Source organism: Cinclus cinclus, chromosome 9, assembly GCF_963662255.1.
Source record: "Cinclus cinclus chromosome 9, bCinCin1.1, whole genome shotgun sequence".
NCBI classification, from domain to species: Eukaryota; Metazoa; Chordata; class Aves; order Passeriformes; family Cinclidae; genus Cinclus; species Cinclus cinclus.
The window spans coordinates 18298825-18319545 of NC_085054.1; the positions used below are offsets into that span (position 1 = coordinate 18298825).

Consider the following 20721-nt stretch of genomic DNA (forward strand, 5'->3'; position numbering starts at 1 on the left):
GATGTCCCCACCCAGGACTGTCTTTCAGACGTATATGTTTTAACAGGCCATCTAGATCTTGCCTGCAGATGTTCACATGAAAATCTAGGATTGCAAGTATACATTTTCCAGTTTAAAATTGACTTAAAACCATAAATTTGAGACCTTCTATGTCACTCCTGTTAAAAATTGGGCTCTCAATATGTGCTACTCATTAGACTTAATTAGTTTAAATGAGGCATGAAAAAGACTAGACCTTGGGTAATATTTATCCACCTCAGAAAGACAGAACAAAGTCCATGCAGTCTATGTGATGTATACCTAAAACATTTGTTTTCTGCTGTGTCTCCTTTGCTCTCCCCCTCATGAGCTGCCCCACGGCAAGAAGGTGAAAATTAACTGCAACATTGGAGTGATCCCACCCTTAGGGTTGTTGGAGTTCATGTTTCTAATAATCTATGACTTTCTGTTTAGTGAACAAGGGCTCAGCTAGGAAGTCTGGAGTCAAACAGGGAATGATTTCGTGTCATATGAAATATTTGCAGGCTCATTTCCTAATGGCACATTTCTATAGTGTCTGCAAGGGGGTATTTGCCTGGTATTTTTCCACTCTCCCAGGAGGCAACTGTGGGCAGAGACAGGCAGCCAGTCTAGACTCAGCTCAGGATAGGACTGGCAGACACAAGACAACCCCCCACAGCATTTTCTTGGAAATACGTTATTTCCTTCCTAACTTCTTCTCTCTTGCACCCTTTCCCAAACACCCATCCCCCTCTTCTTCATCTTAATTTCAAATGAAAAGCATTTCATGGAGTTCAGAAAACCACCAGTCCCTTGCTGGAGACAGGTCCATGGTTCCTTTTGGAGTCTGGGATCACTCCATCCATCCATTCCTGTTGACCTTGCCTGTTTGTGGGAGCTGGGATAGTGATGCAAGTGTAAGACACCTCTTATAGCCTTGAGGACTGTTGGCTCAAACTAAGAAGCTGCAGTTGTCCAAAACTTGTTAGATGCAGATGGGGGTGTAGAAAGAGGTGTTTGTGCAGCCCCCTGAATCAAGGATGGTCTTTTATTATCCTTTTGGGAACTTAGGAGAAGTGCCAACAGAGGTCACAGGGTCCTGAAGCTTAGGAACGCTCACTTATGGGATTGGGAATTTTCATATTTTAGAAAGAGGGAGGGAAGAAGCTCTAAGCCTGCCTCCCAGCACGGGTACTAACACCGCCATTCTTCTCCACTCACCTCGTTCATGGCTCAGCCAGCCTGAAAGATGGGCCTCAGTACCTGTCATGAGCTGTGTCACAGCTGCCAAATATCCAGGATTGAGTGCAGCTTCCTTCTGCAAAATGATCTTATTAAACACTGTGTCCTTAGACAACAAGTGTCAAGAGCACAGTATCAGTTGCTAAAGCCAACATAAAGCATTTGAGGAAACCCCCTTGGCTGTAAAGGCCTCTCTGGGACCGATTACTTATTTGCCATATGCACTGATACATTATAGTGTTTATGAATCACTTAGAATATCTTTTTGTTTCAGGGAATATATGTCCTTCAGCCTGACCAAATGCAGGTAAAAGATATTACATGGTAGGAAATAACCCTTAGAATGTGTCATCTTCTTTTCTCTCATTTATGTTTTTCTCATGGGACCAGTGGCCATTCTCTGCTCCTTTTCAAGGTAACAGCAGTGCTCCTGCTGGTTGCTATGGTGTGGCCTCTGCCTTATTGTTCATGGGCTGTTTGTCAAGCTTGGGGTTCAGAAGACCCCAAGGATGTCCTAATGCAGAAGCTGACTCCTGCAGAACAGTGCAGAGGTGTGGTGTGACATACCACCACAACAGTTCTTCAACTACTGCTGGCATGTGGAGAATACAACCTGTATCTCCTTTTAACAGGACCCTGTCCTGGGATGAACACTGTTCCTGAAATATGTTTCTGCAGGGTAGATGAAAACATGAAAACTCCAAGATGGTGCTATGTTATCACAGTTGATTACAATTCTTATGGTGAACAGCTCTGAAGAAATTCAAAGCTGTTCTATTTCCTGAAATCTTCCTTTGGAACTGAAACAGCATTTCTTTCTGCTTGTTTTTCATCACTCTCTATTTTCTTGCTCTGCCACTGCTGGCTGGCAGACATCTGTGCCCCTCCCAGGAGAAATCTTGTTCCTGGAGGATTACTTGGTTGTTTTGAAGTGCAAGAAATTGCAGATCTCACAGAATAATGCCTGTTCCCCTGGGATTTTGCTGGAGTCCTGAGATGTTTCCATTGTTGCTGATTTGTTGTAAGGTCCCACCACAGCACCAAAGGTCACCTGTCTCTATTGTCAGTGGGGTTTGTACTCTCCAAAAACATCATGTTTCAGTTTTCTCTCTAGGGAAACTGGGCCAGTGATGCTTGCTTGCCTATTGGAGGGGAGGATATGAACAAAATATATTCATGGCTGTGAAAACTAAATAACAGAAGCTGTTAAGTGCAAACTATGATTATATTTTAAAAGGAGATTTTAGGGGTTTATCCATGTCCCTTCTGTAATGGAATTATTTCTGGAGGACAGTGCTTTATAGGTTTAATTACTGAAAGTTGCTTTCTATCAGCTGAACTCCCATTCTTTTGTATTTCAGTTCTTAAATCCACTTCTTATTCTTGTCTTCATCCCAATCTTTGACCTTGGGCTCTACCCCCTCATAAACATGTGCAAGTTGAATTTCACGTAAGTACTTGGGGACAATGCAGATGCATCTGTGCTTTTTTTTTTTGCCATAAGTGCGCAGAATACCTCTTAAGAAAGAGAAACACAAATTTCCGTTCACTTTTCCCAATACTTGAGTATACTTCAGTCCCAAGAGGCAGCAGACTCTCTTCCACAGACCATGGAAATGCCAGAGAAAAAATCAGTAATGCTGGATTCTGCTCTGTACAGACTTTTCCAAAAGAAGATACGAATAGTCTCACTTTGAATTTGATCAACATGTTTTCCACCTTGTTTCCCATGTCATGCCTAAATAATTCCCTCCCTGAAGAATCCCTGTGGGACCAAATTCATGGTCCCATGCTTGCTAGGGTCTGAACCAGTGAGTGAATAAGAGGATTTACATATGAGCCATGCATTTTATCCTTAGTCTGTGTTAGCAAGAAGTGCAGTGTAATAGGAGCAGAGCCCAGGTTGTTTATGAGACCCACTTTAGGCATTTTGTGTGAATTAACTTCAGAGTATCTGTATTCTTCCTCTGTGGAGTGATGCCCTGTAGCAGTGGAAGTACATTATGTGCATGCTTGGAGTGCCTTTGTCAGTGGAATTTCAACTGAGAGGAGCCAAGTTGCTATGCTCCAGCACCACTTCTGCAAATGTACCATAGCATGGGAAAGGGTAATGAGTGGGGTGATTGTTTCTAATGTTTCTAATCCAAACTAAACCAAACTAAAATGCTGGACAGACAAAACCACGTAAAATGGAGGTGGCAGGGGCCTCAGAAGCCTCCTCCTTCACCCTGCTGTTCCTTTCCCACCATGCTGAATTATTTGCACCTGAGCACGTATCAAAAACTCTCCAGCCCTGCAATGGTGCCCCTTTTGGAGGATACACATCAGAGGCTGTGCTTCTCCTGATACCTTTGTGTGCTCATGGCCTGGGCTCACCCAGCAGCACAAACTCAAGTACCAACCAGGACTGAATGGCAGGACTAAAGACCATTACAAAGAATGGAGATCACTTACTCTAGAATCAGATTTGTCTCAAATCTCAACAAATCAATACTCAATTTGAATCTGCTGTTCTGGACATGTATTATTTTGATTTATATCAGATTTTCATGTAACTCTGGTTAACATATATCATGTAACTCTGGTAAAATTGCACTAGCTTTGCCTTGAGTTGAGAAGCAAGGTCTTTATTTTCTAAAAATGTAAATGTATTGGCATGAGAAATAACCCAGAATGATGCCCCAGATGGTCAGAAACATTGATGACACAAACTACACATTTTTATGTTCCTCATTCCCACTGCTAAATAGAATGTTACTTTTCTTTTGCCTTTTCCAAAAGGGACTTGAAGATATGTAATTTCTGGTGCTCCTTCCAACATCATGGATTAACATAATGTCATGAGCTATTCCCACTAGAAGAGCTGGAGAAAAGATAATATGAAACTTGCAAGGAAAGAACTTCTTTTCATAGCATAGCAGTTTTAATTGGCCTCAGTTCTGGCCTCATACAGAATAATAAAAGAGTTTTAAGTTAAGAGATCAGCAATTTAAACAGCCTGTCATCCTGAGTGCCACCTGTTGGACAGTTTATTACATGGTTTTGGCACATCTTTGTCTCTGAGGGATGGTATTCTATAATTTGAATTACCTTTTTTTTTTTTTTCCTTAATGGCACCTCTTTCATTTGCTCCATAGACCTATTAGGAAAATGGCAACAGGTATGATCCTTGCAGGGCTGGCATTTGGACTTGCAGCTGTTATAGAAGTCAAAATAAATGTAAGTAAAGCACAAGGCGTTCCTCAGAAATACTTTCTTTCCATGGGGTGTTTTTATTGATGTCTGGTAGATAACCCTTTAAGCCATTGTGCTCCTTGATCAAAATTTGTAATGTTTTTTTTACAGTAGAGCATACTTACCCAGTTGCTAATGATAATTCTTACCATATCTACTTTTCCCTCTCTTTGTCTCTATGTCTTTCTTTCTAGTCTTTGCAGTTTTGCTGTGCTGGTCGTCTGTATTGGTCTATATTCTAGATTTCCATCGTCAAAGTGCTTTACAGACATCTAGTTAATGCTAGTGATTAATTTCCAAAAGGTAGCCTGATCTCTCTCCTATTTCTTGCTGTAGCTTACCTATACTTTTCTGTCTGGGGTCTTCTGTGTGTGTGTGGTGGTTTTGGTTTTTTATTGAATTGTTTTAATTTTTTTAAATTTAATTACTTTCCTGCTTTAGGGTGGGGATGGCTTTTTTTTTACAAGCCAAATAATTTCTCTGGGGAGGCAGATGAATGCTGTCACAGGCACCAGGGACTGCCAGGCATCCCCAGAGAGAATGGCAGCACATCTCTTATAAATTCCATGTTAGCTTCTGCAGATTTGTACTGTTTGTTTCTGGCTCATGACCAGCATTGTGTAGACTTTGGCTGACCTTTGTCTCACATAAGTCACTATAGGATTAATTTTTAAAGCTTCTATGTATACTTAAAACGTTCTCTTAGAGTGGCTGGCTCACAGCCCTGGATTAACATCTGTTGGTTCCTCAGGTGAATCTCCTAATGAGCCTCCCACTGAAATGAGACTGTGTGGGTTCAGGTCTTTTTTCTGATCTCTTTATGTGAGCAAAGAAATGTTCTTATTACCACCACCAGAATCTCTGGCCAAGCACCAAAGTTTGCTCTGGCTGTGGGTGACTCCCCTGGGCAGAGGCAGGGTGAGTTAGAAGTTCCTCCCTGCCTGTGCATGAAAATTTTACCCTAAAGGCCATTTTAAGACCTAGCAAAAAGGAGGATTTGATGGTCCACCTTCACTTGACTGTGTGTAGCAGAAGTGAAAAGCTACAGTAATGGAATTTGCTGGATAATATTAGCAGACCTGTTGGTCCAGAGCAGCATATGGATACAGGGAATTCAGCTCATTCTGTCTTCTGTGGCAGTGTCTCCCCATCAAGTTAGGTTCAAACTGCCCTGCTTGCAATACCCAAATTTTCAGATAAGATAGAAGAAAAATAAATAGCTCTGCAGTATCGCTGGCAGCTACTTGAAATAAAATGAGAGAAAAAAAGAGAGAAGTTAAAAAAAAAATTAGCTCTGCAGGTAGTACAAGGCTGACACTGATTGATGTACTCTTTCTAGGAAATTATTCCTGACAGAATAAGATACCTCTGTGCTGGAGGCACCAGCTTACTTCTCTCAGGAAACAAGGAATAGTATCTATACAGTCAGCTGTATAGATAGCTGGTGTCCAGCAATGCAAAAACAGATTATAGACATGAAGCTGGACTGGGATTTTCAAAACTACTTAACTTCTGTCTGATTCTTTTCCCAACCACTGACTGCAGTGGGAAATAATTATTCTGGTCACTACTTTTGAAAGCTAAGCACAAATTTTTCCATTCTGACGTGGCAGTTGGTTAAATCCAGGCGCGAGGGAGCTGCATAGTGGAAGCTGTGACATTGTTCTACCTCCTCAGTAGGTGTGTACTCTGTACACTTAGTGGTGTGAAGAGAAGTTTTTGGGAGGAATGATAGGTTGGTCATTGAGGTACTATGAGGAAACCTCCCTAAAAGAGATTTATGTTCAGTTTTCTCTGAGTCCAACTTGTGTTGAGGAAGAGTTGGAAAAGTGTCATTACAGAGAGGAAGACTATTATGCCTAAAAATGAAGAGATATGAAAGTGCTAATAAAGCACAGAGATGGCACTTAAAGCTTTTTACTTTAATTAGGAAACCGATATGCCTCGACTTGTCCCAAAAGAAAGTTTAATTCGGGTCCTGAATTTGGCAACGAACCCTGTTCAAGTGACAGTCCAAGACAAGGACCTATTTCAGCACCCTGTGGAGTCTTTTCAGGTAAGCATGTATTTGGGACTGAAAGGCCTGATTTTCAGTCATTGGAGAAAGGATGGGCTTTTTTTCAGGCATTTTCTAATAAAGCCCACAGATGCAAAAGCTTGTTCTGCTCCATTGCCTTAGAAGTGCATGGGAATAGCTTTACAAATGAAGCATAATATCTCTGTTACATGAAACAGAAATTGAACGCTTGGAGAAAAATTTCCCCAGCAAAGGATACACCTTACATTCAGCTGTAATTAGGAATAAAGGATAAAAGGATTACAGTCTCCCTTAAAGAGGTGATAGTGTTGCACTTGGTAGGAAAAGACAGATCCTTTCTTATCTGAAGAAAGTGTAACCAAGTTTATTTTCTTCTGCAGAATCCAGCTGAGTACTCAAAATTAATATTGAATGGAGAGCAACAGAGCCTTCACTTCACCCTGCAACATCAAGGATTGACTCTTGCTTTTAACTACACCGTGAAGGAAAAATCAGTATACAGCTTAATTGTTTTTGAGGCAGAAGGAAGCCTATCAAGCCGCTTAGTGAGTGTGGGAGTGAAGTGTAAATACAGTATTAATTCAATGGCTGTGATGCTACAATGGGGTAATGGGCTCATTAATTCATTTGCTCAGTTGCAATGTCTGTCTGATTGCTCTCAGATGCTCTAAACCTCACTTCTTAGCTAGAGGCACTGGATCTGTACACATTTCTGCTGGTTGATTAATAGAGGTATTGTGGCATCTGAGAGTTTCTGGGCACACTTTAATCCACTGAATGCTGCAGTGGGAGAGAGGAGTCATGCCTGCTAGGCAGCAGAGCTGGAGAAAGCTGGGGAAACGGAGCCAAAGGTTTTCCCCCAAAGATGGTTCTATAAAGCAAAGATGTTAAAGAGGCTCTAGGGCTGGCCATGGAATAAAAACATCAGAGGAATGATTCTGGGATTAGTTATTGCAAGTGTTTAGTGAAAAAGCACAAAAGGCCCATTTGTTTTGCTGAACAGAGTAAATGATTAAGCTCATTTCAGGCTCTGCAGTAGAGCTGGCTGTATTTGGACTTTTGTGTATTTCTGCAACAATCCGAGAGGGGCATATGGGATGTGTAGGGCAGATTCTGATGTCTTTTATGCGTAACTGTATCCTAAGAAACTCTCATGACATTCATGGTATTATTGCACACTGTGGCAGGTGTGTAAATGCCATCAGAATCTGTCCTCATGCTAAAATATCCATTCTCTTTGCAGTTCCTGAGCCTTTTGCCTTGCAGGGTAGCCACACCAAGCATTCAATATTATATAGTAGAAACCATATAACTGTTTTTTAAAAATTAATTTAAAGAATTTATTTTGTCATAACATCAATGTTTTTTCTGATGATCAAACTTTATTGTTTGGAGCCTGGGGCTCAGTATCACACAAAGTTAAGTTTCCCTGTGACCCTGAAAGCTATGAACTGTTTCCTTAAGAAATGGATTCTTGTGATTTTCATACAGTCCTTAATAAGCAAAAGCCTGCAACAGGCTTGGAGTGGAGCATAGCAGTCTCAGAGCTCCAGTACATCTATGCTGCCCCAGCTGTCTAGACTGTGCTTAAATTAATGCCCACCCTGGCACAGGCAAGCTCCCATGTGCTGGGAAACAGCTGTGCTGTTGGGTGATGCTATTGACCTGTCATTCACAGCTCTAGATAAGGGAGATGTGGAAGACAGCATGGTAAATTATACTTTTCCAGCATTGCAACACAAGGAAAGCAATGCCAGCATCACTGCTGTGTTACAGGGCTCACCCTCGAATAACCTCCCTCACTGCTGGGTTTGGCCCACTCACTCAGGTGGGAGCGCTTTCCTGGAAGGATCCTATCTAAAATTGGTTTCTTCTCCTTTGTGGGCTGTTGAGTAGGCAGGAAATGAATTTGAGAGCTCTGGGGATCATCAGTGAAAACGAGTAGTAATTTGGCTGGTTTGTCTGCAACGAACTAGAGTGTTCATCCCCATGTGCCTCCCATGGAAAAACAAATGATGTTGCCATTTATTATTTATTGCTCTGACATTTATTATTCACTGTAGCTATTCATTATTTAGGGCATATGTTATTTGTGGGTAGCATATTACTCTGAAGTACAATAGACACTAAAAGATATACTGAAATTCTGGATCCGTGGTCTCAGAAACTCAGGGTTTCTCATCAGGAAAAAAAGTGCAGAGAAACGGCCAGAAAATTTTGAGAGAGAGCCAGTTTCTGAAAGTCCCTTTTGGCATGCCTGGGTTCCATCTGTGGGCAGTGCAAATTGAAATTGCCCTGCCATCTTCATGGACATGGCACAACTCTGGATTTCTACCAGACGAGAGCTTTGCTTTGTGTTCTTTTTTTGTGACATACAACCTCCAGGGCAGGGCTGTGTCTTAACAGTGTTTTTTCAGTGTTGTACTTCAAATACATTTCTCCAAATGAATGTTGATTAACTATCTAGCTGCTGCTCTAGTTGTGGTCTCCAGGAGAGAGACTCTCACTCCCTGTGTGCCCATCCAGATGGCACTTCAGGGATCTGTCTGCAGGGATCTGTGAGCACAAACAAGCTCAGTGCATCTTGATTTCTCCTGCTCTCTGCCTGCACATTACAACAGCTTAATCTCTTGAGTATCAAGGATCAGGAAAAGCTTAAATGATGCATGATGATCAGTATAATAACCTAGCAGTTCCTCTTAGCTTTAGACTTCTGTGAATTTTATGAATATGACAAGAATCAGAGTCTGAAAGTTAGGGATTTGCAGATTTTGTAGGAGTTAAGTGCTCAAGTTTAATTGTAACTAGTCACTAAAAGATGCTAATGTGGATAATACTCTCTTACTATCTTAAGATCAAGAAAAATGCTTTTCTTGGAGGGTGTTACATGCCTCAGTAGAAGGGTGACTGGCTGAAACTCAGCAGCCTTCGTTACAGAAGAGATGAGGAGAAAAGGTATGATCTCATCTTAAGCCCTTGGAGGAGATGAAATTTTGCCCTTGGCTTCATTGTACCAGGGCTCCCCAGCTGTGGTCTGATATAAAGCTTATATGAGAGTCCAGTTGATTTCCACAGGCTTTGCAGCACACATATAACTCTACAGACACCACTATTGTCTGCCACACATTGTAAGGCAGCATTAATAAATACGTTTGTTTTTTTTTCTTTCCCTCTTTAGATTACAGACTTGGAAGCAAAGCCAGAAAATGGTTTGGCAGCTGTTAGGTAGGAATGGCTTTTTTTGAGGATTTGGCGGTGGTTGGGTGAGGGAAAGTGCTTTTGTCTAATACATCTGTATGTAACATAGCCCAGATGTTCTTGGGTTGGAATCTAGTCCACACTTCTCATTTGGGTGTCAGCTGTGGAGGTTTGACAGAGTCTCACCTCCCACACATGCCATGCAGAGATGAGAACTATTGCTGCTCACTACCTAGGATAGTCTGGGCTGAGATGGCAACATGAAAGAGCTCCTTCCTTGGAAAAGTGGCAAATTCTTCTCACTGATGAGAGGGAAGCAGCAATTTGGAGAGGAGCTGTTGCTGTCCTTTGCAAATCGGCCAGCTCATGATGTTCACCCAAACTCATGCACTAGCGTCTACTAAATTGGATATAGAAACAATTTTACATCCTCACAAACAATTCAGCTGGGCATTGGGCTCTGCTTAGTTCACTCTTCCTAATTTGAGCTACTCCATTTAGTCCATGAACATTCCTGTGCTGGTTTGTGCCGGCTGCTGAGGTGCAGAAAATGCAAATTTGCAAAATAACCCAAAACAAACCCAAAAACCAAACCACCAAAAAACCCCACAATCAAAAAACAAAACAAAAATCCACCAACCAACAAAAAAACCCCAGGATTCCAGCTGAACTTTCTAGAGGATTTTTGGCAAGATGAAAATAATAATAATAAAAAAACCCAAACAAAACAAAGCAACAAAATGACCCCAACACAAAAGCAAAACCAAAAAACCTTAAAAACAGTGTTGTCAAGGTTTTGACTGACTAAACGCCTTGAAGACTTGATTCAGTCAGAATTTTTTTATATTTTTTGTGGAGATTTTTGACAAAATCCCCAGACTTTCCCTTTAACAATTTGTAAAGAAGTTTCACTAGGAAAAGCTATTTTTGCACTAAAAATTTACTTTTGTTATGTACTTTACTAATTTCAGGGATTCGACCCCCATTTAAAGAACTGAATACCAAAATATCTTAAAACACAGATCAAATGAAAAGTGTTTGGTTTTACTAACAATTTTTGAATTGCCAGAAGGAAACTCTTTTGCCTATGAATAAACACAGAACAAACTGTTCCCATATAAGTTTTAGTTTTGATGAAGATACTTTATTATGTTAGAAAACTCCTTGCCACTGCTAGAAACTCTTTGCCAGCATTGTGCACCTGCTCACCAGGACACACAACTTTGGAGTTTCCTGTGGTAGGCTGAGACTCTGTCCCCTCACACAGCCATGGCACAGTCACCACAGTGTCATAGAATGTTCTGGGTTGGAAGGGACCTTGAGATCACCTTGTACCAACACACCAGCCGTGGATAGGGACACCTCCCACTAGACCAGGTTGCTTAAAGCCTAATCCAACCTGGCCTTGAACATTTCCTGGGATGAGGCACCCACTACTTTGTTGGGCAACCTGTTCTAGTGTCTTACCACCTTCATAATGAAGAGATTCTTCCAAAAATCTAACATAATTTAACCCAATCCTCTTTCAGTTTAAAGCCATTCCTTCTTGTCCTATTACTCCATACCCTTGTAAGAAATCCCTCTCCAGCTCTCTCCTAGGACCTTTTCAGGTGTTGGAAGGTGCTCAAAGGTCTCCCTGGAGCTTTCTCTTCTCCAGGCTGACCAGTCCCAACTCTCTCACCCTGTCCTCATAGGAGAGGTGCCCCAGCCTTCTGATCATCTTTGTGGCCTCCTCAGAATTTGCTGCAATCTTCGTTGGTATCTGAGATTGGATTGCCTGGAGGTTCTAGACCACAAAAAGTGAGGGTTGCATTTCATAGAAAAGAGAGTTAGAGGGTAAACTTGTGCAACAGGGAAACTTGTATTGAAAAACTAGGCAATGAATCAGACAAATATTTTGGTAACTTGCAGAAGAGACTCTCATAACCTTATGAATTACAGAATGCTTTTGGAGAGTATGCAGACTTCTAAAGTGTCTGCCATTATGCTTCTCCTGCTCTGTCTGACAGGTCAATGAATATGGTTTCTTTGCAGATTCATTAATGGTTTGAGCCAAGATATCAACCTCACCATCAATAGCAAAAGGTTCATTGCTGTTCAGAAAAACTACAGTGCTTCTGAGTACTCATTACTGGAGAGGGACATGTAAGTCTGCCTTCCTGAGCTGAAGGTCCTTGCTGAGGCATTTCCTTGTGAACAAAGAGACTTTTTTCAGCCTAATAGCAAAACCTGAATTGCTGTTGTCTTGGCATGTGGTTGTGGGGGCAGATGTTTGTAAAACCAGAATTATCAGCTGAGTGCAGAGCAGGTGCTCCAGGCCACTTGTGTATGCAGAAGTTTTTATTCACATTATGTGGGGGCATGGAGGGGAGAGACTGGCCATTCCTGTGCAGGTGTCAGTGGAGTAAGGTGAGACATAGTAAAGTCTCCCCTGCCATTTATTGCCTGCTTTATTTTGTTATTCTCTCAGGCCCAAGCTCCTGGTGTTAGGGTGCTCTCAGGAAAAGGGCAGTTCATACTCCGTGCTATAGAGTATGGGTTGGTAACATCCAGTAGTGTTACATGGCTTTGCAGGCTGGGTTTGTTAGACAGGGGCTCCATATGGCCTTGGTTTGGCAGCACTGGAGTTGGCTCTTGTAGGGTATTTCTGGCATTTCCAATGTTTCAAAACAAGCTTCATGGCTTTTCTCTGCATTAGTTCCATCCAAAATATTTATTGCTGCAATTTAGTAGGATGCAGCAGCCATTGTGGCAATGCTGCTGAGCCTCTGTGCCATCTCACACATCCAAAATCAGAAGAACAAATATGAAGGCTAATTTGCTCTATTGAGAGGAAACAGTTGCTTCTGGGTCCACATCTGAGTTTCTGTTGACTACTTGTCTGACCTACATTTCCTGAAGAAATGCAGACAAATGTGGGAGGAAAATAAACCTGGGGGGGAGGGGGCAGAATGACAAATTACATCAGCACTAAGAAGAAGCAGAAACCATTGAAAAATGTTAGCAGTGGCCTGGGTCCCTAGGTGAATTCCAGTCAGTGTCCAGGTGCTTCTGGAAGGATAAGATAGAAAGAACTCCAGTGACTGTCTGATGTAAATACTACTGCATCTTTACATCTTGCATCCTCCCTGCTCCATTTCAGGGGCATGTTTGATTGCTCTGCTCTGTGTTCTTTGTTTGTGAAACTAACTGGGAGATACTGTCCTTCATCCTTTTATCTAGATATAACAATGGAAAATGCATAACTGAAACAGGAGAGTTCCCCCTGGAGCTGGGGCTGCTTGACTTTGGTGCCTCATACACTGTTGTGATAACTAATGTAAGTGTTCCTGTGACGGTAACACACTCCTGTTCTGTTCTCTGGTAGAGCTTTTGGTCCTGTGTTAGTGACTCTCTCTTGCTTTGTCCACTCTCTGATCCCTGGGCAGTAGCTATCTGAAGGCATTATGAAAGGGATAGTAAAAGTTTTGGTACCTACATAAACAAGGTGGTATTTGTTCCACCTTACACTGTGATCATGTCAGGTTGCATGGGTTAAAAATAAGAAAAATATTTTCCTTGATAGAAATCCTCTGTAGAAAATCATGTGATCTGAGGTTTGTGCTGGTCTCATACCATCCTTGAGCAGTTAACATTGACCCAGAGCACTACAAAGAGCTATTACCATCTGCCAAGAGCTGACTCTGTTTGTGGTCTTTGAAATACTGTGCCTGGTGGTGCCTCACACCCAAAAAATGCAGAAACAGTCTGCTCTACCCTCACATTTAGCTTGCTGAACTAAAGACTGATCTTCCAAGATTTTGTAGATTATGCATGGGGGAACAGGGACAAAGTCTTGAGGGAGGAGGTTAGTGAGGTTGTACATCTGTTTCCTCCTCTCACTGTCTGTACAGCTAATTTGGAGCCTAGTGTAAAGTTCAAAGCATGGTTTTCTGAATAGCCTAGCCCTGATGGGGTCTGAGCACCACTGAGAGGATGGATTCCTCTCCCTGCCTGCCAACCTCTCAGACACACTGCTTCAACCCTGGTCCAACTGGCTGGAGCTGCGGAGATGAACGTGATCAGCTTAGTTCCCATTTTAACCTTTCCACCACAAAGGCACACAGACTAACCAGGTCTGACAGGACACACTGCTAAGCTGCCCTCTGAGACTTTGGCTGCTGTATTGTGATGAGCAGAGCAAAGTGTTGTCAGCTACTCCCTGGCAGCAGCATCTCCCTGTTGGGCAATTAGTGCATGTCTGCAGAGTCCAAATACATCGGGGGAAAAATATAGCCGTGAAGCACCTGGCATTTTTTTTTCCCAATTCCAGTAGCTGGAGTGGGATGTACAGCCCTGGAGGGAACAAGCAGATGCTGCCATCTGAATGCAGAGATTTATGTACATAAAATACACACACTCGAAGTGATGTTGGCCAGACCCCTCTTCCATGGCTGCAAGCCTCTTTCATCAGATGAGAAACCAGATAGAGAAGTTACATTAAAAATATAACACTAAGAAAATTGCCCCAGAACCTGTGGTAACACAACCAAATGAGATAGATGTGTCCCATGTCACTGTGCCAAGGATTCCAGTTTCTGGTCCCATCTGCATAAATCCCTGCTATAGCCCTGGCTGCTCAGGGTGGCTCTGTGCCCCAGCCCTTCTGAACCCTGTGCTAGTTCTTTAATATTTTTCACTCTCTGTTTTTTCCATCTCTCTCTCTGTGGTTTCTGCCTTCTGTAGAGAGTTAGTTTGCTTGAGGCCAAGATCACTTTTAATTATTGCAGTGATTTGTACTGAGCCCTGCTCCTCTGCTAGGAATGCCATATAGAAGAACCAAAAATACAATATATTAGTCTGCTAATGTAGCTGAACTGTGAAACTTAAATCATGGGGATGCTGCCTTCTACCCAGCCTTCCTCAGTGTGCAGTTACAGCATGGTGCTTGTGACATTCCTTTATGGGCTAAAGAGCAGTGCACAGCTCTCCTCTCACCCCTTTTAGCCTGCTGAAATACAATCTCTTGATTTGCCTCCCTGGCAATGACTGGTGATTAAGAACATCTCGTAAACATCCCTTGTATTTTCCCTAGTACTCTCCTTAAACACAGGGCTTTCTGCCTGAAGTAATTTCATTCTAGTGTTTTGCTGGCTTCTAGTCAAATCTCTCTCAGCCTCTGAGCCTCTGCGTATCACAGAAAGTATTAATTACACCTGGGAAAACAAACAAAAATAGTTAGGAATACAGCTACCATAACTATCTGAATAGATCTAATATGGAGCAGTCTTTGCTGCTCTTGCCATTCTTGAGCTGAATTTGTTTGTGTGTCAGTGAAATCATAGGGAAGTTGTACAGTGCTGATAAAAGAGGAGCAGTGACCACATGGATACATTTACCCTTTCATCCTTTTTTGACCTTGGGGGCAGCAGCAGGTCACAGGCTCTGTACTGGAATCTCACAGGCCTTTCCTAGGCCCACTACAGAATACAACTTGTTGGTTTCCAGTAATTCAGAGAATTCTTGTGCTCCCTGAACAAGCTGGAATTCTTCCATCCTGCTCTCTTTGTCCCGTGCAGCAGGAGTCACTCTATTCCTAACAGGCTTGGAAATGGCAGGGATGAGAGCCATAGTTTGCTTCAAAGGCAGAGCTTTTTCTCCACCTTTGCTTAAAACTTTATTTTGGTAAATTTGTTTTTGTTGTCCAGGCTAAGAAAAAGCTAATCTTTCAGAAACTAATCAGTGTGCCCTCATTTTCCTGCTAGATTTCTGGAGATGCTGTTGAAATGTGGAAGTCAGAAGACATCAAAGCCAACAATGTCCATATGGCCTGGCAGTTACCACAGTATTTATTGATATCTGCTGGGGAGGTGATGTTCTCCATTACAGGTCTGGCCTTCTCCTATTCTCAGGTACTCCACTTCAAGATAAGGGCCTTACAATAAGACTTCAAGATTTATTTCTGCATCTGTCATTGACTTGTCATACCTCCTTTGACATGACGCTTACTAACAATGTTATCTATCCTTCAGATGAAAGTGGGATTATAACACATCTTGCTGGGTGCCCTCAAGCTAAATTAATTCATATTCTGAAGATACCTGTTCTCAGTGATACTTGGAAATATCCTTTTCTGGTAAACCTGAGAACACAGAACAGAGCTGCCTAGTTAGCAGGAAAACTCTGAATATTTTAATATCAGGGTTTTTTCCTAGTGGAGTATTTTGTGCTATGTATTTTTCAGTGATAAAAAGGCAAAGGTATCTCAAAGGCTACAGGGTGGCATGAGGGCTTGGCATCTGCTTTATATGGAGAGACTGAAGTGGTCTAAACACGCAAGGTTGTAACAAAGGAGCAGAAGGTAGTGAATGTGCAAGGCATGATTTGATTGTTGTCTGGAAGGTTGATGAGAAGAGAGGACTGAGACATTAAGTGGTCGAACAGCTACTGAAGCTGCTCAAATTTATCCCTGGAGTAAGGTGCAGATGTTTATTAATGAGGATGATTAATACAGTGGGACGATCTGTAATGGGATGTGAAAAATTGGTCCTCAGCAGGAAATTTAACATGAAGATCCAGTCTCTTTTCCAAAGGTGTACAGCCGCATGGCACCAGACTCCAAGCTGCAGGGCTTGTGCGGCTCCTTGGATGTCCTGATCGTACCATTTCTGATGATGCAGGTTGGGGGTGACCCAGATTCAGCTCTGCAACAACAGCATCTCTTTCATGTGTCTTCCTGTCCGTGTTTTGAAAGCTCCATGTATGCAGCTGTTGAGATGAACCACAGATGAACCACTCCACACAGGAAATCCCACCATCTCCTCCTAGGCTGAGCCCAGTGACACCTACACTGGGCAGGACTCTGGAGGGTGAAGCAGGGCCACAGGGCACAGCATGATTCCCACTGATCAGGCCCTTCTCCTCTTTTCAGTCTCCAGCCAGCATGAAGTCGGTGCTGCAGGCAGGCTGGCTGCTCACGGTGGCTGTGGGAAATACCTTTGTGCTCATTGTTGCTGAGGCTGCACCAATGGCACAGGTATGGTTTGGCTCTTAAAACAGAGGTCACGCTTTACAACAGGCTTCTGGTGCTTCTGGATGGCCGTGTCCTGGTGCACAGTTTCTCTGTCCAGCCCCAGGCTCCTGCACCTGAGTGACAGCAGCCCACTCTGAGCTGTCCCCCAGCCCCTACCCTGTGGAGCCCTCAGTGATGCTCACCCTGGGGAGCACTGGTCCTCCCTGACCCTCCCAGTGGCAGAGGTAACTGACCTGCACTGGGAACCCTGCTGGAGCTCAGCTCTAGGCAAGCTGGCTGTGCCTGGACCTGGAGCTGGACACAGTGGCAGCCACACGTTGAGTTGCTCACCAGAAGCAACGAGACCAGTGGGCACTCAGTTCTTCCTCAAGGGTCTCACCTGGGGAATCCTGCCAGGCCAGCTGCCTGTGGCATCCCTGCAATGTCAGGCTTACAGGGGGAGGTAATGGTGCAGAGGTAGTTTAATTCAGGCTGTGAAACTTCTGGGGTGATGCCATGAAGATGTGAACTGGGTTTTTTATCTGACCAGCACGAATCTGCCTCTCCCAAAAGACTTTTGTAGGCAAAAAGTCAGGTAGATATGTTCCAGTCAGATTCATAAGAAAAGATTTAATGAAACCATTTCAATCTGTTTTGTTTCAAGAGGTATCACATATTTGTAATTACATTATGTAATTTAAGCATTTACCAGAGAACAAGATAAGAAAGTTTCTATCTTGTGAGCTATTTTGGAAGCTAAAAAATAATTTTCACACAGCTCTTTAAAAAGCACTTGAAAGTGAAGAGATATCCTCCAGAATGAGAGTCTAGGGTCTCCTGACCTGCTGTTCTTTTTTCTTTCCTAGTGGGCTGAATTTGTCTTGTTCACTGTTCTCCTCTTTGCTGTGTGCATTATTTTCTCCATCATGGGATATTTCTATGTCAGTGTGGATCCAGAGGACCTAGAAGAAAAGGAAGAGAAGAGAGAGACCTCAAGCAGAGGAAACATGATTGGTCTCGTTACTCAGAAAACAAAGCTCTAACACATCATGGGCTGGGATTTTTTTTTTTTAACTCAGTTGTGAGAGGGTAAAAGAAGGATGGAGACAGTGTTACTTTATTTTAGAGCATTGCAGTCTTTATTACTTAAAATGTAGCCACCTTATAAATGGGACCAAATAGCCCTGTGTAAAAACAATGGGGGTCCTGAAATCAGAGCAAAACTCCCTGGGAAAGCTCTTCAGGTATTAAAAGCCCTTATTAGTAATTACAGTGTAATTTAAAACCTGCCCATCTTTTTAAGTATGGAATGCTTTCCTATGATTTTTGCCTTAAGCATATATTTAGGGCAGCAGGGAGGAAGGGTGGAAGAAATGCCATATGACACAAAAATCTGAAAATGTTAGGACAGAAGAAAGAGGAAAAGCTAGTATAGAAATTAGGAAAGAATAGATGTTAGTGGCAGAAGGATTTTTAATGCTGAAATCAAGGACTGTAAGGGTTACACACAGTCCCAAAGGATTTCATCATGTAATTCTCCTTATGAGTATTTCATCCCATTATTGCATGTTATGAATGGTTCTGATTTATGATTTTCACCTTCAGGCTCAGAAGTAATAACAGGGAATTAAATTCTGCAGGCTAAAGTATTCCCAAAACACTGCTGACGAAGACAGGCATGCTACCACCTCTCTGATACCCTTTTTTTTCCCCTAGAAGTTTTTAGCAACTGATGATGTTCCTTGATTAGACATGATTAGAGAATTAGTTTATGTTTTCTTATTTCAGAATTCCAGACAGTTATTTGCCATCTTCCTATATATTAAGCTTTTATTGGGCATTTCCTTTTACAGTACCTGTCACTGCAAGTTAGGATATGGCTGATTTCTTATCTCATGGTTCAGTTATTCCCCACTGGGAGACAAGTTGCAGTAGTTTCTATAAAATTCCAGGCATCCTACAGTGAGTTATTTACAAGGATTCACTTTATCATTTTTTCAGTCTACAAGAAGAGACCATGGCATATGCGATTTTTCTTTTTCCTCCTTGTTTTTCTGTCTCTACCAAACTTTGGATATAGCAATTTTATTGGAATTGTGATATAATTGTCTGATTTTCCTCAATTGTGTTAAGCTGTGATTTCATGTTCTGCATAGGAATAATTCAACCACTGCTGATGTAGTAAAACTCCTGAGAGAGTCCCTGCCTTCCTCTGTCACTTCAAGGCCACAGCTGTAACAGGTATGGCCTAAATTAAAACAAGACTGTCAATAGGACCTTCAGGTTCACAGAGAAAAGATTTTAAATTATGCTTTCCTCTTCCATCTTCGCATTGACCATAGGTGGTTGCTGATACCTGGATTCAGAAGATCCCAAAATACATGTTTAATTCCTGTTCAGGACAGTGCTAGGAAATACACTTACTCTGACAGCTCAGCTCCTCTGATGTGCTGCCAGTGTGTGTGTATCTTCTTGAGTAACACTAAGCAAATACAGCTTTTTGTTTTCTAACTCACAGCCTAAGATTGATCCCTCTGCTGCCTGTCCTAACTGGGCATGGACTTTCACCACTAGTTCTGCACAAGCTCCTGCCTGCTGTGAAGTAGCATCTGGGGTTGTGCCAGAGGGGGACCATGGTCTCATCAGGTTAATGTGAAGAGGCTGCAGACGTGCATGCAGGAACACTTGGGGTGGTTCAGTCCATGTGTGCTGGTTTTGCACCACCACACCAAGCAGAGACATTTATTAAGTTGTGGTGGCTGGATCCGGGCAGCTGAACCCTGCAACTCCATGGGGAATGAAGAGTTTTGAAAGCTATCTATTAGGTCATCCAACCTGCTTCTCAGAAGCCAAGTGAGGATTATTCCCCTCTGTTCTTTCTGGTATTGTTCTCCTGCTGTGATTCTTTGTGTGGGTTCTTTCTCCTCCAAGCATTGTTGTCTTCCTAATCCCATTTTATGACACACTGTGAATAGGCTTGGAGGCTGCTGAATCACTCTGCTGTGATGCTGTTTGACCAGCTTCCAACTGAAGCACTAATAGAAAGCATTTCTTCCTCCACCCACTGCAAACAAAACAAAAATCCCCAAAATGAAGGAATTACCAGGCTCCAGTAACACTGAACAAACACAATTTGGAATTATTGGAGCATTTAATTTTTTATAAGCCTTGAATTTGGAAGTATGTTGTGGTTCGAGGGCATACATGGTGAAGAGACAAATGAAAATTATTGAAGCACTTTCCTTGGGAAGCACTTGGTAAGCAGTTCAAAGTGGCATGAGGGAAAGCAAGGTACCCAGATCTCTAAGATTACATATGCAAGAACCTCTTGATTTTTTTTTTTAATTTCCTTATTGGCGACACTACCAGAAGCTGTCACAGACTCTGAGCTTAATTTAAAGGAATCGTTCCAAACTCATAAAAGATACATTTAGGATGTCATCTGTATCTGCTTTTTAGTCTTCTGATGCCAAATTGCCTCTTTCCAAACATCTCCATGTTCCAAAGTGTCACCAGAATGCTGGGGGAAGGAAAAATTACAATTCACAGTTGGGAAGATTATGAACAGGAAGGCAATGCTATAAATAAAGTGCTAACATGAGGCTGGGGGCTGCTCCTGCAGCCCCTCCCAGGAATTGCTTAAGGGACTATAAGGCTCTGTTCACATTTCTCTCAGAGATGAACCAGTTACTTCTTCCCACCTGCTCATCATCACCTATTGGAAGCTTTTCCTTCTCCGATCTGCCTGCTTGGTTGCTGATATGATCCTTCCCCACTGCTTCAGCTGCTGTGGTTTTGCTAAATTGGACCCATTTATTTGGAATGCACCAGCAGTTTGGAGGGATTTCTACTGGCATGTTCACAACCAGCCAGGAGCAGGTTGGGGGCTGTAACAATGAGCTGCCCCTTCTGTAGCTAGAGAAGGTGGAAAAATAGCATATTTAGCACAGCACTTCTCCAGCTTTAGAGCCACAACTCCATTCTTGGAGGCCTTGCATCACTTTCAAATGGACTCAAG

General features: G+C 42.4%; 1 protein-coding gene across 1 annotated transcript in view; it reads left to right on the plus strand.

Annotated features, from left to right (window-relative positions):
* The window catches only part of SLC15A2 (solute carrier family 15 member 2), a 37731-nt gene extending 19768 nt beyond the window's left edge, over window positions 1-17963 (plus strand). Inside the window, exons 12-22 of the mRNA XM_062498302.1 lie at window positions 1517-1549; window positions 2604-2692; window positions 4380-4461; window positions 6407-6532; window positions 6895-7059; window positions 9693-9739; window positions 11747-11857; window positions 12935-13031; window positions 15457-15603; window positions 16623-16727; window positions 17570-17963. Of these exons, the coding sequence (XP_062354286.1) occupies window positions 1517-1549; window positions 2604-2692; window positions 4380-4461; window positions 6407-6532; window positions 6895-7059; window positions 9693-9739; window positions 11747-11857; window positions 12935-13031; window positions 15457-15603; window positions 16623-16727; window positions 17570-17746 (1179 nt within the window). The 3' untranslated portion in view covers window positions 17747-17963. The remainder of the gene's footprint in view (window positions 1-1516; window positions 1550-2603; window positions 2693-4379; window positions 4462-6406; window positions 6533-6894; window positions 7060-9692; window positions 9740-11746; window positions 11858-12934; window positions 13032-15456; window positions 15604-16622; window positions 16728-17569) is intronic.
* Window positions 17964-20721: the final 2758 nt, after the last annotated feature.